This window comes from Onychostoma macrolepis, chromosome 16 (assembly GCF_012432095.1).
Source record: "Onychostoma macrolepis isolate SWU-2019 chromosome 16, ASM1243209v1, whole genome shotgun sequence".
NCBI lineage: Eukaryota > Metazoa > Chordata > Actinopteri > Cypriniformes > Cyprinidae > Onychostoma > Onychostoma macrolepis.
In genome coordinates this window covers 20,047,731-20,064,477 of record NC_081170.1, presented here as the reverse complement: position 1 = coordinate 20,064,477, position 16,747 = coordinate 20,047,731, and the positions used below count along the sequence as shown (strand labels likewise).

General features: G+C 34.1%; 1 protein-coding gene across 3 annotated transcripts; it reads left to right on the top strand.

Annotated features, from left to right (window-relative positions):
• The first annotated feature begins 818 nt into the window (after window positions 1–818).
• Window positions 819–16,489, top strand: cd4-1 (CD4-1 molecule). 3 transcript variants are annotated; one of them, XM_058746982.1, is made up of 12 exons: window positions 819–932; window positions 8,923–9,038; window positions 9,817–9,851; window positions 11,677–11,770; window positions 11,865–12,032; window positions 12,131–12,274; window positions 13,113–13,361; window positions 13,831–14,208; window positions 14,872–15,126; window positions 15,215–15,321; window positions 15,440–15,486; window positions 15,940–16,489. In XM_058746982.1, exons 4-12 carry the CDS (start codon window positions 11,716–11,718, stop codon window positions 15,974–15,976), a joined length of 1,440 nt encoding a protein of 479 aa, XP_058602965.1. In that variant the 5' UTR covers window positions 819–932; window positions 8,923–9,038; window positions 9,817–9,851; window positions 11,677–11,715; the 3' UTR covers window positions 15,977–16,489. The 3 variants fall into 3 exon arrangements, with proteins under 3 accessions (XP_058602965.1, XP_058602966.1, XP_058602964.1); XM_058746983.1 differs by lacking the exon at window positions 9,817–9,851 and having other exon boundaries at window positions 11,897–12,032; XM_058746981.1 differs by lacking the exon at window positions 9,817–9,851.
• Window positions 16,490–16,747: the final 258 nt, after the last annotated feature.

Genomic DNA, 16,747 nt, shown 5'->3' with positions numbered 1-16,747 from the left:
GATTAAACTGAAATATGCAATAAACATTAATTTAATAACATTAGATGTAACATACAACCCTAATAAACATAACTGATAAGAAAAAACTAAGAAGAAACATAGTTATTTCAAAGAAAAAACATCAAATTCAAACTAAATTTGAAATGCAAGGCAGGGAATTCTGGGAACTTCAGTTTACGGTTTTTCCCTGTAAATTTTACAGGAACTTACCGTTAACCATTTAACAGGTTTTTACTGTAGTATTTTCACAGTTTTTTACCGTTAAAATCACAGTCATTTTTTACAGTGTAGAAGCTGATGCGCTGCACCTTGTTTACAAGCAGAGGAATGCAGTTATTGTCTATCATTTTTATGTTGATGGTTGTATTACTGTTTGTAAACTGTTTTTGACTCTTGAGCATTAATAAAAATGCACATGCACATGCGTGCATCGTAGTAAACGCACAGCGGAGACTGATGCAGAAGAGAAGAAATTGTTGAATAAAGTCATTATTTTTGTTTTCTTTCCACACAAAAAAAGGGTTCTTTTTGTGTGCATTTTTTGTCCTTCAGAATTTAATTTTTTTGGTGAACTAACCCTTTAATACCTTTTGAAAGGGTATTGTTTTATACCTTTTTGAGTTTAGAAAAACATAAAAATGCAAAGAAAGGCAAAGACATTAAAATGCAAGAGAAAGGAGCTTTAAGAAAAGCTATCTGATGCAGACGAAAGGCCTTTGGTGTGATAAGTCATGTGTGAAAATGATATAGGAGTAAATAGTACTTAACTGTCAGAGTAAAAACAAAGGCATAAGATACCACAGACACACGAGTGTAGAGCCGCGCGAATCACGTTACAGTTTCCTGTCGTGTATGACAAGAGTGTGTTTGGAAGAAAATGTCAGTGTAGCTCTGAGACCCTGAACAGAACACACACTCGTCTCATCACAACTGTAAGTATTGTTCTGTTACTATGACAAACACAAACCATGCTGCTTTTTGTTATTGTCCAGTCTGAATGCCTTTGTTTTCTCATATAAAGTCAAAAGTGTTTTGTCTTCAGCTAAATGTCTGACACAAATAGTGAGCTATAAAATATTCCGATCAAAATGACAGTCGTGGATATAGGTTTGTTAGTTAATGATGTTAACAAGCAGCTTGTTTTGATCAGTACAATCATATGGTCCTATATAAATTTTTAATACTCTATTGTAGCGTTAAGTTTTGCGCATATGTTTTAGATGCCGAACTGACGTTTCTGATGTGCTGTTTGTATTGAATGATCAAAAGTTTAATTGCTAATAATAACATGAATAACCATTTGAAAAGAGATTTTTAGGTGTACTGGTATGTATTATTTACATATAAATATTTGGGGTTGTTTTTCAGATATTTTAATGCAAATTTGTATCCTTAGAGTAATGTTTTTGCGTTTGGTAATAAGCGTTTGTAGATTACTTCTTATTACTCTTTGCTGTAGATATGAAAGATTTGAAAGTGTTAGCCTTCATAATGCAGAATATTAACAGATATTAGATGTTTTATTATTGTGTTTAAGTCTATCTGTTCTGTAGGCCAAGGCCTCACTATGGACCGTTAATTGAATATTCAAAATTATTTGTTATTGACAAGGTAGACTCTTGTAAACTGGATGAAGATTAAGCCAAAGACTTCATGTATTGTTAAATTTTAGTGTTTTGTAGTTTTGTGATAAGCAGAATGTTTTTGAAGTTTTAACAGTTTTGTGATACGTTAAATGTTTACAGCGGTTGGGTTAATACCACTGGGTCAAAACAACCCAATAACTGGGTTTGTCCACATTTTAACCAGTGCTGGGTTGTATTTAACTGGGTTGTGTACACGGTTACACTGAATCAGTCAAATTGGATACTTCTGTATTTGCCTTTTTGTATTTGCAACATTTAATTTGTCATATAAGGTCACTGAGATACCATTTCAAAAAAGTAAAAAAAAATGTGTACATTTAAGTAACGGTAAACAAGTAGTGAATTTTCTTAACCTACATAAAACATCATTCACAAAATTAGACGTTTTTACATTTCTATTTTCAAAGTATATTTATGTTAAAGACACTAGTATAAATCACATAATGTATTGCTTCAAAAATGTGCAGGTGCGGAATGCCGTTCTTTCTCTATTATTAGTTTGATACTGTCTGTGCAGGAAACAAAAACTGAGGACAGCGTTTGCGCATAACAGCAATTATTTATTTATTTTAACAGACAACATCCTCGCTTCCACCTAGTTTTATTAATGAAAATCTATCCACGTTAATTGCAGTTTATCCAATTCTTTTTTTATACATTGCCCACAAAAGTCAGACTTAAAAACTAATGTCATTGCATCAGATATAATAACAAATATAACATCAAAATATAAAAGCAAGTGGCATCTGCGAACAAAATGCTGCTAGAGCTTTGCTCTGTCTTTTCATAGCTAAAACACGCTGTTAGCAATGGCAAGGTCATAGGTTTGATTCCCAGGGGATGCTTTAACCTGATAAAATGTTGATTTGGATGACAGTCTGCCAAATGTATACCCTGGCTTTAAATTGCTATTTAGTGGCTACATGAAGTAATTTCCCCCTAAGGTTACACAGGTGTCTTAGCAGATGAAACCACAGGTGTAGCTTATCACATGAACTCGTCTGACAAACTAAAAGCATCCAAATATTTCTAGTCTTCATTTAAACAGTAAATCTATTATAATATTATTTAATATAACTCCTATCAAATAGTTTGCTTGAAAATTGTGCTATTGAAAAAACAACAATGCAATTTAATGTAATATTTTGTTATCTAATGCAATGATTTTCATATGTTTGGCTTAGGTGTCCAAATACATTATGAAAAATAAGTTACGATAGAAATACGAACACATGCCCGATGAAAAACAACAACTGTGCGTCATTGTCAGACATCGCTGTCTTCTGTTGAAGATCTAGTTTTGTTCTTTCTGAGGAAAAATCGCAAACAAAACATGGAAGAGATACTTCGCAACCACATTAATTTAGGTTTTTTTCAGGAGTCCAACAGTGTAACACGTTGCATCCGTCAAGTGAATAAAACATGCAAGCATGTCGAAGATGTCATGTAGACATTCTATTTGTCAGCGTATACTGTACTCGCAAATGTCTGGATATGGATATCTTCCATGCATGCTTTTTATGACATGCTAAGTTATTCTGAATGTATTATTATCATTCCAGGATGACTAACTTTATAGAAGTCTACTGACCTTAAGCAACAACAACAACTAAAAAACAGTATTTTGAACAAGTAGTGTTCAGAGGAACATGTAGTAGACACAGCTAAACTGAAGCTTTATTACATTTTTGTCTCGTTCTGTCATGGCACGATAAACCATTTGAGAAAAAATCAATGCAAATCATTAAAAACATCTTTCCAAAATTCAACCCACCAAGAGCACTTTTGACCTCAGATGCAGTTAACGCCGCACAGTGAAATCATTGACATATATTTTTAATAATCACCTTAGGTTACACTTTATTTTAAGGTGATATTATTACAATGTACACAAGCAAGTACTGGGTAATATTAATTAACTACATATACTTACTATATAGGGTTAGGGTTGAGGTTTGGTTTAGGTAATTATGCATCATTTACTATAGCATGTACATGTAACAAGGGTAATAACATCATCTTAAAATAAAGTGTTACCTCATCTTATGTTTTTAGTTATTGTAGATACAGCATTATTAATGGTGAAAGTGTAAAACAACATTATAACAGTGGATTTTGCCTCCAGCCGTTTGCTGTCTAATGCAGCGGCCTGTAGTTGTGGAATGGCTCATAAAAACACTTGTAAGACAGACACAAAATGCTTCTAGACATACACTGAGATAATAAAAGAAATTCTGGATCAAAATGATTAAATGAGTGCAATTATAAAATGTAATGTCAGCTGTTTGCACACACCTTGCGTATACCAAATACCTTACAATGGGAAATTATGCACAAGACATGCACATCTGCAGTTTCTCAGGCAAGGAATTGTTTGGTCACCGTCGAGATCTTTTGCTATCATGTTTTTCTGCCTATCTGTCCGATAACATAATATTATGCTCAATATAATACATTACAATTAAGATTATCCATATGCGCAGGAACGGAAAGTACAGTATGTTGTTTATCAGTTAAAAAAGTATATACAATAAGCCATTAACCCAATACATACATACAGATATACATATACACAAAGTTTAATTATGTGCATACATGCATTTATGTTAGTTTATGAAAGAAGTTTGAACGACGTGTATATGCAGTATGCCGTACATGTACAATCATCTTTAATATAGCAGCAGTCCTACATTAACGTGCCAGTCATTAGATGTTTACTCTGAAAATTGAAGGAATTAGCGTGAATCAGTCGGACAAACTATGTGGAACAAGCCGTTAATCCACAAGGGTGTAACATGTTTAGAGTATTAATTTCATTAAAATTTACACAACTTTGAATTAATACCTTCTCATTTTGTTATTTCAGTAGCTGAAATTTTAGTTATTTTGTGTTATCAAATGAAAGTCATAATTGTTTTACAGTATTTTATGCACTCTTAAATAAAGTCACGAGACAACGACATGATCTCTTGATCTTCTGAGAATTCAGTCTGGCAAAAAACATCCTTTTCTGATTGTAACTGATTGTAAATTGTCTTGAAATCATTAAGTCAAGAGAATAAGATATAAACAGCAAACCAAGATTCTCAGATTCTGCATCACTGAATGTGGAATTAAACTAAGAAATATTATAAATGTGTTTTAATAGAAATCACCTTTTCGTGTGGTTCAGTGCCATTGCAGATCACAATGGGTGACCCTTTATTTTCATTAATGCAGTACTTGACACATATTGTGAAACGGTGACTTTAACAAGTCTGAAAATAGAGTGCACCTGTGTTTGATTTTGGTGTTTGTGCTGCTGTTATGAAGGAGGGAGTGATTTTCATAATGAGAGCAGGATTCCCTCTTTCACAGTGTGTCATACAGACATTTTTCTCTATTTCTCATCCTCTCACTTCAGCTTTGTCCCACACACATACCACACATTTTGTCAAAGGGTTTTCCTACCTGACCCTTAGTTTTATTATGGAACAGAAAATGCAATTCATTAGAAAGAAATTAGCATGTGGCTTTATGGATGGTCTGGGACGACTGTTATGGGTGAGGCATTCAACAAGTTAGTATGTTTTTGAATGTTTCATAATGTCCTCTCAGTTTGTCACACTCAGGATGTCTAGTGATTTGTTCAGCTCAGTATAGTAAACAACCATCATCATATCCAAATGTGAATTGCAAAACAACATATTTTTAATGTATACTCTGCATTCAGAGGAAAAAACTCCACGTGAGAATGAAAATGAGATCACATAAATATAGGAAATGACACAGCAAATGGCAGATTCCTGAAAATGAGTGTGACCTTTTTATAAGCATTTCTGTGAAAGTACATCAATAATAGGCTAATGACAATAATTTGCAGACTTCAGCAGAAAAAACACAACGTGCAAGAGATAAAATGACATGAACTTAATTACGCAATGGAACAGAATCACAATCTGTATCATGAGGTTTCGAAATTTGCCGTCTAAAATATGATCTAATCTTCTATACATTTATCTAAAAATACACATTTTCGTAAGCATCAGACCAAATGTCAGTAATCTCTCGTTCTCTCGACATCTCTTTCCACTGACATTTAGCCATGCTTGCATTTCAAACCTACAGGACTTCATTAAATGGAGGAGGTTTGTAACTGAAAACTCAAGAACGAAAGAGACGAATGCAATTTGTCTTTATATGTAATTTCCATTCACTTTTCCAAAACAGTTCGTCTACCATGTGAAACTCTTACTGTAGAAAACCAAAAGCAATGGTGTCCATCTTAGTCCTCTTCAGCGCTCTGCACACCTCAGACTTCTTCAACATTTCCTACGGCCCACAGTCTAAGCAGATGTGTGTGAATCACTGAAAGTTTCTGAACATTCAGATCTGCTAGAGGGATCCCCTCTTAGTCACAAAACCATAGCGAATCTCTTACAATATATGCATAAAGTTCTCACTAATTTTAGCAGACCACACGAAGACTGTAGATAAAATGGCAACAAAGAAGAAAACTGCAGATTGTTCCCTCTAAAAATACCTTCACACAAGTTACCCGGGTTAGATGTGTGGGAGACGAAGACAATATCAGTCTTCGGTTCTTCAGTCGAGTACACACCGAAATGACTTGCTGAAGGGGAAACACGTAACGAAAACCTGTATGGGACATATTGAAATAAATCGCCCACTTTTCCTGCTTGCTTTCTTTCTTTCTCTCTTTCGGTAATGATTATGTTGGTGTCTCAACACCTTTTCAGTCTATGTGAGTAATGAGGGATCCCTCTAAAATGGGTCTTTCCTTTCAGCTTTGAGAGAAAAATGAAAAATACATAGTTAGATAGATAGATAGATGTAACTGGTGTAATAAAGAACTGTGTAAAGCTAAAGGTACTGTATTTTTTGAAGAAGACGAACAGAACATGGCAGGAAGAGAGAGAATGACAGAAGGGTGAAACCTCAGACACAGATGTGAGGCAGGCAACGTGTTTGTTTCAACCTTCATGTGGTTCCCCTTAGCAAACCACTCCTGTCCTACAGCGCTGAAATATGCTCTACAGTACCTGTCTCTCTCTCTCGCGCTTTTCTTTAACGTACTTATTCTTCTACAGCAGGATGCTTTATTCACCCTTAAACATGTTACAGTTTTAAATACTGATGCCATTGGAGAATCCACAACTTTTCGACACATAAAAACTTTTTTTGTGTCTGGTCTTAAAAAAAAACAAAAAACAGACAAAATCAATGAACTGGTGCTTAGAGATGTAGAGTTTCTTAATTTCCAAAGAATTTGGCCAAAAAACAAACAAAGATAAACCTTCCAGTGTTGGTTCTGGTTAAGAATGGTGCTCTTTGCCAAACACAATATGCTGCAAAGTATGACTGAAGTATCTTCATTTTTAAGAGTGCAGCTTGTTTAGATAGGTGTGTATGAAGATTTGTGAATCGCTTATGGGCTTCTAAATCCTCTGCAATGCAAATGCAACAACAATCATGAGACTTACAAGACAATTTGTGCTTATGAAGCATTTAATTTGCTGAGTTTCAAACTATAAATGTAAGAGATAATCAGTAAGCAGCTCTAAAGAGAAGTATTGTGCAGAAAGATGCTGACTTGACTTCAAAACAGGTGCCTTCAAGTAAAAAAACATTGTTCTCATTTCCTAAAAACCACTTGGATGACCAATGTATTCCATAAGCCTTCATTTCAGTATTTGTTTTATTTGTGTTCCTCTACAGAACCGCATTGGTTTAAATCAGTTTGTCTTATTGCAGAAGTGATACATTACAGAGAAACCTTTTTTTCAGGCGTTAAAAAACAGTCAGGTTAGCACATGGGATTTGTCCATTTTTAGAGGAAGTTGAGTTGTGATAAATTGCAGTCTTTTAATAATATCAGAAACAATAACATTTTATCCATGACATCACTTCTTTAAAAGATATGATCTATATATATGATCTATTTAATCATCATTTTCCTCATAATTGCTTATTACATAAGTATGCATTAAATGATAAATGGATCCAAAGAATTTACACTAAACAAGTTCACGAGTCGCATTCACACTTTCATATTTTTTTCAAATACTGTTTCTCGTTTCTGTTTTCCACACATTGTTTTGAAATGCTTGGAAAAATAACATAGATCAAGAAAATCTTTGTTGTAATTTACAATACTGGGCATTTTTGAATATTATTTGATTTCTCTATCAAATCAAATTTATCTGTGTGGATGTACGGTTATCCATTTTAAAGTCTGGATGTGGTGTTTTATGCTGATTTAGCAAAACTGAGATTGTTTGTAAAGGTTAAAATGATTAAAGTTCTTATACAAATTACACCAAATGATCTGTTCATAGTGCAGTCGTTATACGTTGTAACATTCCACCCATGTTTGCTCAAGCCGTATGCGCACTCGGGGATTCAGATGAAGGTTGATATTAGAATAAAGGATCTCTTTGGATCTCTTTAAACAAATAACAGATTAAAAGAATGCGTAAATGTAAGGACAATGGAACAAACAAAAAAACAAAACAAAACAAACAAACAAACAAAAAAACAAAAAACCCAGAGGAATAGAAAGAAATATTTATTTTGTTGGGCTCGGAGGGTCAGCATTGAGGATGGAGGAGATTCGATTATTATTAGAATTTATCAATTGCTCTGTAGCAGTGCTCGTGGTTACTAATAGGAGACTGACATTTAAAAAAAGACAAGATAAAGTCAATTATGCAATAATTTGGCAAACAAACAAACAAAACAAAACAAAAACAGACAAACTAAACATAAAACTACATAAAAACTAGCAGTTCAAAAATAAAATGAAAGGTAAAATAAGTCAAATAAACAGGGCTTCAGAGAAAGTTATTCTTGATAATCAAACACCTCCGTTACGCAGACCAGAAAAACCTACTTAGAAAAAAAAATTAATTAAGCGTAACACAGCGATGTCAAGTTTTTTAAATGTATTATTAGAAAACTTAGAAAACATTTCAATTTTATCAATTAATTTTATTTCATGATTGTCATTGAAACTTTTCCCACATGGATCTGACTATATATTTCTATTATCTGTTATTATAAATTTATTATGAAATTTTATATTGGTCTAACAATAATGTTTTAGAGGGAGAAACAATACGGTTAGAAAAGTAATTATCACACACATTTGACAACTCGTTTGACAACTCAAGATATTCAGTGGAAAAATGTAAAACTTTTTTTTTATTTTATTTTTTTAGAAATCTTAATTCAACAGCCTCAAGTCAATAACCGGACGTCTTCTTTTACCTCTCAGGCCAATCAGACGAAGGGGAGGCGTCAACGAAGGTTAAATAGAAATATTTTGGCCTGTAAGTGAACACATCCGCTGCACGACTTTGAAGAGGAACGATAAAGAATTTTGCTCATAAGGTGAGTATATTTACACATATACCACATTTACATATACCCTGTTATCTACACATGGCAACTTTAATTATTTTTTTATTATGAATCTGTTTTTATGTCTTCTCAAAATCACAATAGGGAATAAAATCCTTTTTAATGTTGATCTTTTAAAACCTTTTTAAGTTGTATAAAAAAACTAAATGAATCTGCATTATTTACTGAGAATGAAGTCTGGAATACAGTAGGAATTAATGGACAAATTAGCCAAATTTGCATTTACATATTATCGGTTCAATTAATCTGACAGCATATATTGTGCATTGATAAAAACTTGGTTCATGTTAAATTTTCAAATAGAAACATGAAAACCTTCCTATACACAATGTATAACACTAGACTTCAAATGCACGGGAGGTAAAACAGAAGTGTATTCTCCTAGTGCATGCGATGCTGAGAGTAGATGTGAAAATTAACAGAAGGACTGTCTTCGGCTCTTTTATAACATGAACAATACGGAATATTAGAATCAATGTTTATATTTCCACTGTGTTTAGTTTTAACTAAACTGAGCATTAAAATAGCTTGGAATTCCATCAGAATAATTTATTGTAATCAAAAAAAACAAACAAAAAAAATTAACATGAATGAAAATTAACATGCTTAATCCATCAAGTCCATTACTTTTTTCTAAATGTTTTGTCATGCATTTAGAAATTGAAGTTCTTGGTCTTACTAATGTTCCCCTCCCTTCTCCTCCATCTCTGTGTGTCTGTTTGCTGTTTAACCTCCATCCTGACCACAGCCCTGATCATCTGTCTTTCTGGGTTACTTGTTCAGGTGCAGTCTCTGGCTTTCTTTATCTCTGCATCTATCGTCTGTGTGTCTTTGTGTGCTTCTCCTTCCTCTGTTTCTGTTTCTCATTCTTCACAAACTTTTCCCTCATTTCTTACACATTTCTGTGCTCCACTGGAGACTTAAACTTAAAACTCACAATATTACAATTTTCCCATTGGTCATTTTCGTAATAAATGGCAGCAAAATCAAGGCAAATTTTAATTCTGAATCAGAGCAATAAAAATATGACTTAAACTATTATAAATTTATGTCTCAACTAATAGTTTTACATTTACTTTTATTCATTTAGCGGGCGCTTTTATCCAAAATGGATTTTACATTCCCGGGATGCAAGCACTGCTCATTGGTTGATACTGATTTAATTTAACCGTTGATAACAGAATGTGTCTGAAAATGGCACTTTTTCATACTAAAATTCAGCACTTTAAATTCAGCCAAATCATAGACGCATAAATAGCCTGCACCACGTCGCCCTTGTGAATATTTAGTACCCCACTCTGCATGAAAATGTGTATTCCCTATAGTTAATCGCACATTATTGCGGATTATATGTTTTTGGATTTTTAGTACTTGTAATAAAAATGTAACTGCCATGAACAGAAAGTCACAAACTGTTCTATGCAGTATACTTTTGCGTGCTTTATTGCTGCAAATTATGCTGCAGAAGTTATGTTTACTAAACTTATTTACTATAAGAAAGCACATTTTCACAAGAATGCGCTACTTCATTTGTCAATAAAGTGCGTGTAGCACAACGAAGCTGTATCTTGTTTTAATTTATATATCAATTAAATTACTCATCCTATAAATCTTGATCCACTTTTTTCTTGGTGGTTCTCAGTGGTGGACAGGCAAAAATAAAAATAATACATAATTTTAAAACCAAAATCACTAAGTTGCAAGTGGAACAATATTGGCTGTACATGATTATTTGCCTATATTTTATTGTTTCTGATGATTTTCTTAAATGTGCATTTATGTTTGAGCATTAGTATCTTAAAATAGTCATAAGCATTTATTTATGCTTTTGTCAGATGATTTATCCAAAGCGACATTTAAGTATATATTTTAACAATTCATGCATTCCTTGGGAATTAAACCAAGACCTTGGCGTTACTAGTTTAGGAATCTTTTTCTCGAAGAATATTGTGAATTAACATTAATAAATAAATAAAAAGGTTTACAGAGTGGAGTCACAAAGATACTGCATGTATACAGTATAAAACATTGTAACAAATAAATGAGGTATCTGCATTTTTCTAGTTTGAAGCGTCAATCTCTTCAAAAGGAGTAAAAAGAGAGATTTGTGTGAACAAATCACATGCACAAAAAGAGAAAAAGGCAAGATCAGATATAACAGGCATAACACACACCGCACTCCAAGCACAGCGACACCACCAGCAGCGCCATGTGGTGTTCTTTTTTCTGTGTGTAAGCGTGGAGAGATCCGCCTTTCGTGGAACAAGGGAGGAAGAGAGGGGGTGTTATGGAGGAGGAGGTGAAGAGGTGAAAACGAAAGGGATAACAATCTACTCCCTGTACAATCTCAGCCCACCACAGACACACCTCTCGGCGTCTTTTTCTTGCCGTCTTTCTAGCTGTTGTTCTTTCATGTTTCTTCATTGACACTCGTCTTCCTTTATGTCTGTAACCCATAGCCCACCACAAAGCTTCTGTCTCCCCCTCACTATCCGCCACTGTTTCTCTCAATCACTCCAAAAAAATCTGAGCCCACCACAAGCCCCTTCCTTCCTCTGTATGTTTATGCTCTTTGTGATGCATTTCTCTATGGCTATATGTCTTACAGATCACCCTTCATCCTCTCTGGCTCTGCTCTGAGGACAGAATGATGTTGTGTTGGATACTAATATCACTGTCTGTTGGATTTCTTAAAGCACAAGGTAAATTGCAAATATCTTGATAGTTGTTATATGGCGAAGATTGTAAAATGCAGTCTGTATAAGTATTTTTTTTCTGTCCAATCTGTTCTTTTAGTATCAGACAACTCTGTGGTAATTTACGCACAGGTAGGAGGGACTGTTACCCTACCGAGAGACAAGATAGAAGGAACTGGAGGAAAAGATAATCTTTATGTGAACTGGTACCGCGGGTCAGACACAGACACAACTATCAGCAAGAATCCTCAGAGTGTGATCCAAAGGGGTGAGAAACATGTTTTTGAGGTCATGCATTTTCACTCTACAGTAATAATCAGGCTTTCATGTTTGTTATAACTGGACATGTATGTTTGTCTTTTGTAGCGAAAGAAATGAAGACATCTGTTGATCTGTTGGATGATTTCTCTCTCCAAATCTCACCAGTACAGGATTCTGATTTTGAAATCTGGCGCTGTGTACAACATGTATTAATGAGTACCTTTGAAAAGTCCTACAAACTGTACCATGGTAAGAGAGAGTGTATGTTTGAGAAACAAGAAGTTATTTAGTCACATCATCTCTTAAAGGGATAGTTCACACAAAAATCTGTCATCCTCCTTTTCTGCGGAGCACAAGAGAATATATTTTGAAGAATGTTTTGAATTGCTTTTGTATATACAGTGAAAGTCACTGGGGTACCAAAAACAGCATTGGACCCCATTGTCTTTCATTGTTTGGGGTATTTTTATTTTATTTTCAAAATATTTTTTGTGTTCCACAGAAGAAAGAGTAAAAGAAGAGCACTTTGAATAAATGATAAGATAATTTTTAAGGGTAAACTATCCTGTTAATTGCTCTCATTTAATTTCCTAAAAGTAAAGGTGAGAAATAAAATTAGTATTTCTAATACATTTTTCAAATATGAGGAAATGACACTACGCATACTGTTGAGCTCGCTTTAGGATGTGAACACAGAAGGAAATTTCCCCCCTTTGTTATTCAGCTGAACTGCAAAAAAAAAAAAAAAAAATATATATATATATAAATAAATAAATGAATAATACATGACAACTTAATCTATTAATTTAAACTAATAATTTATCTCCATATTACACACATGAAGGCAATGAATTATTCATGTATAATATGACCACTAGAATTATATTAACCTAAATTCTGCACTGCATATTTGGCAGTATGAACAGGTTACTCCAGTTACACACACACTCTTCATAATCAGTTACACACACAAACTTTGACATTATTGATATTTTGTAGTGTAGGCTATAACTTTACACATTACATGAAAAGATTCCTCTAACATTGTCGTATTTCACGTTTCAAAATGTGTTCTTCTCTGTTTCAGTCACTATACCCAAAGTGCCGGCTGTGATGGCTGGTGACTCTCTGTCTCTGGAATGTAAAGTGGATTCTAGTCCAGTTAAACCCAAAGTAACATGGATTCCACCTAAAAACTCAGATTGTAATCTATTAAATCATTACCGCGAGAAAATTGAAGTCAGAGATGTGTCTAGGTGTCATAGTGGTGTTTGGACATGCAAGTTGGAGTATGATGGGAGAAAAACTGAAGCAACAACAACTGTTTCTGTAATCGGTGAGACTATTGTGTTATTAAACTCCCCAATGTATCTATCCATTTACTTGAGTGTTCTCATTCTCAAAGTACTAAAGAATATAGGTCTACAATACACATGAAACATACACAATGATTACAGTCAGGATCTATAAGCAGAAAAAGGAATGTAGTGGATTAATGAGAGAGCACCGATGAAACCTTTTTTAATCTCATAACCCCAGCCTAAATATAAATATATAATATGCTAATATAATTGCTGCAATTTATGTAGGCGAGACTACTTTATTAAATAGTTCAAATGAATTTTCTTTTTCAAAAAGTGACAAAGTTAGATTTATTTAATTCGTTCAATTTAGATATGCCTTCTAAAAAGAAAGAAAGAAAATTGTTGCTTTTTATTTTATTTATTTTTTATTATTTCCTTGACACAACAACAACAACAACAATAATAATAACGTTTCCTTTATTTGTATTTTTTTTCCTCCAGACCTTTCCACTTTTTCAGATACCATTCATACCTCATATTCGTCCTCTACAGTCAACATTCCTTGTTCCTTGTCTTCTAACATTCCCTGGTCAGTCTTGAAAGAATCTGGCCTCAGGGGTGGTAGCTGGAGCTTCAAACCTCTCAGCGAACCAGAGCCAACACAATCTCTCCTGAGCCTCGACATTGGTCCGGTGGTCAGATGGAACATCACACAGGGCGCAGACAATACCATCAAAGCCAAGGGAAGAGAGTTGAAAGACCAGGATCTATCGATACATAATCTGCCCGTATCAGAGAAGATCAGGGGGGATTACACATGCGTTCTAAAATTTAAAACCAAGACCCTCAGCAGTAAAGTCAAGGTGGAGGTTCTGAAGGGTAAGTGAAATAACAAGTCTTGAACTAATGGCTACTTTCAGTTAGTAGTGTGAGAAAATTTATGGCCTCCTAAACAAGTGGTATTCACTGAATGGATCTCTCACATGTAATTCCATGTGCTTTAGTACTGCTGTTTTATTAGTTTTCCCCACAACATCTACATTGCTTTCTCTTGTCATTACAGTCATGAAAACATATTCGAGTGGGGGACTTTTTAGGTTTTTTCGTTATAATCACATATTTTATTATATGCTAGGACAATATTTTTAACTCCTAAGTGCATTAAATTGTTGTGCTTGTTATCTGTTTAAATTTAATGACAAATTGAGTCCTTTGAAATTTGCTCCCCACCAAGTGCACTAGAACAACTAGAAAAAAAAAGGAAGATAAAATACCACTATCCTATATAAAATAAACAAGATTTTATTAGGTTATTTATATAACCGTTGTCACCTCAGAGTATTATTAAATGTTATTCAAAGTAAAAGTTTAAGTGTTCCTTTAAATTATGAGTAGCTTGTAGCTTGAAGTTGATTCTCCAGCGTTGGAATAAAGGGTTACTGTGCATTAACTGTGGCTTGAAACAGAAAGTGTTTTCTTACTGCACTTGCAACGCAAACATATCCTTCTTTTAATCTAAACTCTTGAAATTTCTCCTATTAGTTTCCTCTTCTGGAGGATCTCGAGTATATGAAGGCCAAAGTGTGAATCTGACATGCACATTAGGACATCAACATGCCTCTGACCTCGAGGTGAAATGGAACTGCTCGTCTTGCTCCTTTGTTTCCAGTCTCAAGACTCCTCATCCATCTTCTCTGTCCATCCCTGAAGTGAAATTGAAGGACCGTGGAAAATGGACATGTGAACTCCGGAAAAACGGGAAGAAGCTGACATCTGCTGTGCTGTATTTAAAGATTGGTAAGAGAAGTGAAATAAAGAGGGAACGAGTGATACATGTGAAATAAAAAGTGTGTAACACTTCTGCTGTCAAAAACATGTTTCACAGAGAAGGCTCCTGTGGACGTCTGGCTTTGTGTTGCCATCAGCGGTGGAATCGTGGGCTTCATCTTGCTCCTAGTGATCGTCATCATATGCATTCGCAGACACAGACAGGTTAATGTTCACTACTCGGAGCGATTTTATCCAGTTCAGCACACTAGGATGTCATTTGTAAAGTGTGTGAAAGGTGAAAATCAAATGCCTTAAATTTTCTTTTTATTCCTCTTAACAGACGATGATGTACAGACGACGCAAAACCAAATTCTGCTGCTGCAAAAAGTGAGTTTGGTGGTTATTAGATATGCTGCTTTCAAAATAACACATACAGTTGCCCTAAGATGTATTTAGCCACTTAAGCCACACTTAAGCCACAAATATATGAATGTCATTGATACTCAACTGACATTTAAAAAAATAAAATAAATTAGCACAAATACACCTGTTTCAAGAATAAAACATCACAAAAAGCTGATTTAAATGATAAACTACAGACATACTTTCCAATATTTGGACACATTTCAGCTGCTTCATGACATGTTTATTGTAGCTACTCTAATAGGGCATCATTTGAACTGACTTCATAAGTTGTTTGGAAATATCACATTTTGCTAACTAATGCAATGTAATCACATTTACAGACAATTTTAAGTGTCCAAATACATTTGGTTGTTACTGAATATATGAACATTTATCATTGTTAAAATCATGTTTGTTTGTCTATCTCTGTCTCAGTCCCCAGCAGAATCAAAAGGGATTCTACAAGACGTGAGGATCCTCTGCTTTTCATTTTTATAACCATATTAATGTACAGTTGCCTGAACAAATCCTCCCGTGCCAGAACTGACTGTCGTCATTGTGCAGATGATGCTGGAATTTCTTTATAATTGTGTCAAATGTGAACATACTTGATCACAAACTATGTTAATATGCAACTCAAACAATATGCTGTATCTCTTTCGGAGTATATAACATGATATCTTTTGTTTGGAGGATAAATGTGTAAACAGGATAAAACTAAGTGGCTATTGTAATTTAAGCACAGTCATTATATCTGTAAATTCTTTTATTACAATTGCCCATATTGCCTCCTTATGTTGTTCTGATATTATCCACTCCTGCTTATTTACCTCCTTATCTTTTGAATGCTCTTTTGCATTTGTAAATTAACATTTTTGTTTGTTTGTTTTTTGTATTTCTTTGTTTCAGAAAACAGGACCTGAAAATATTGATAATGTAAAATAAAATATATTCGATGAAATAAAACTGTATGATCATTCTCGCACCAATATGTCATTTAACCCCTAATAATAATAATAATAGTAATACAATGCTTGTTCTCATTTGATCCACTAATATCTGCAGTCTTGATTAATCGTGTAGCTAAACACACAGGTGTATGCAGGATGAATAGATTTGTCTCCACTAGATGGCAGTCAATAAAACTCATGTCATTGCTGATATTTATTTGGAGAGAAATGCAGGCACAACCTGAAACCAAAGAGTTATCATTTATAGAAACTACAGCTTTGCTATTTATTTC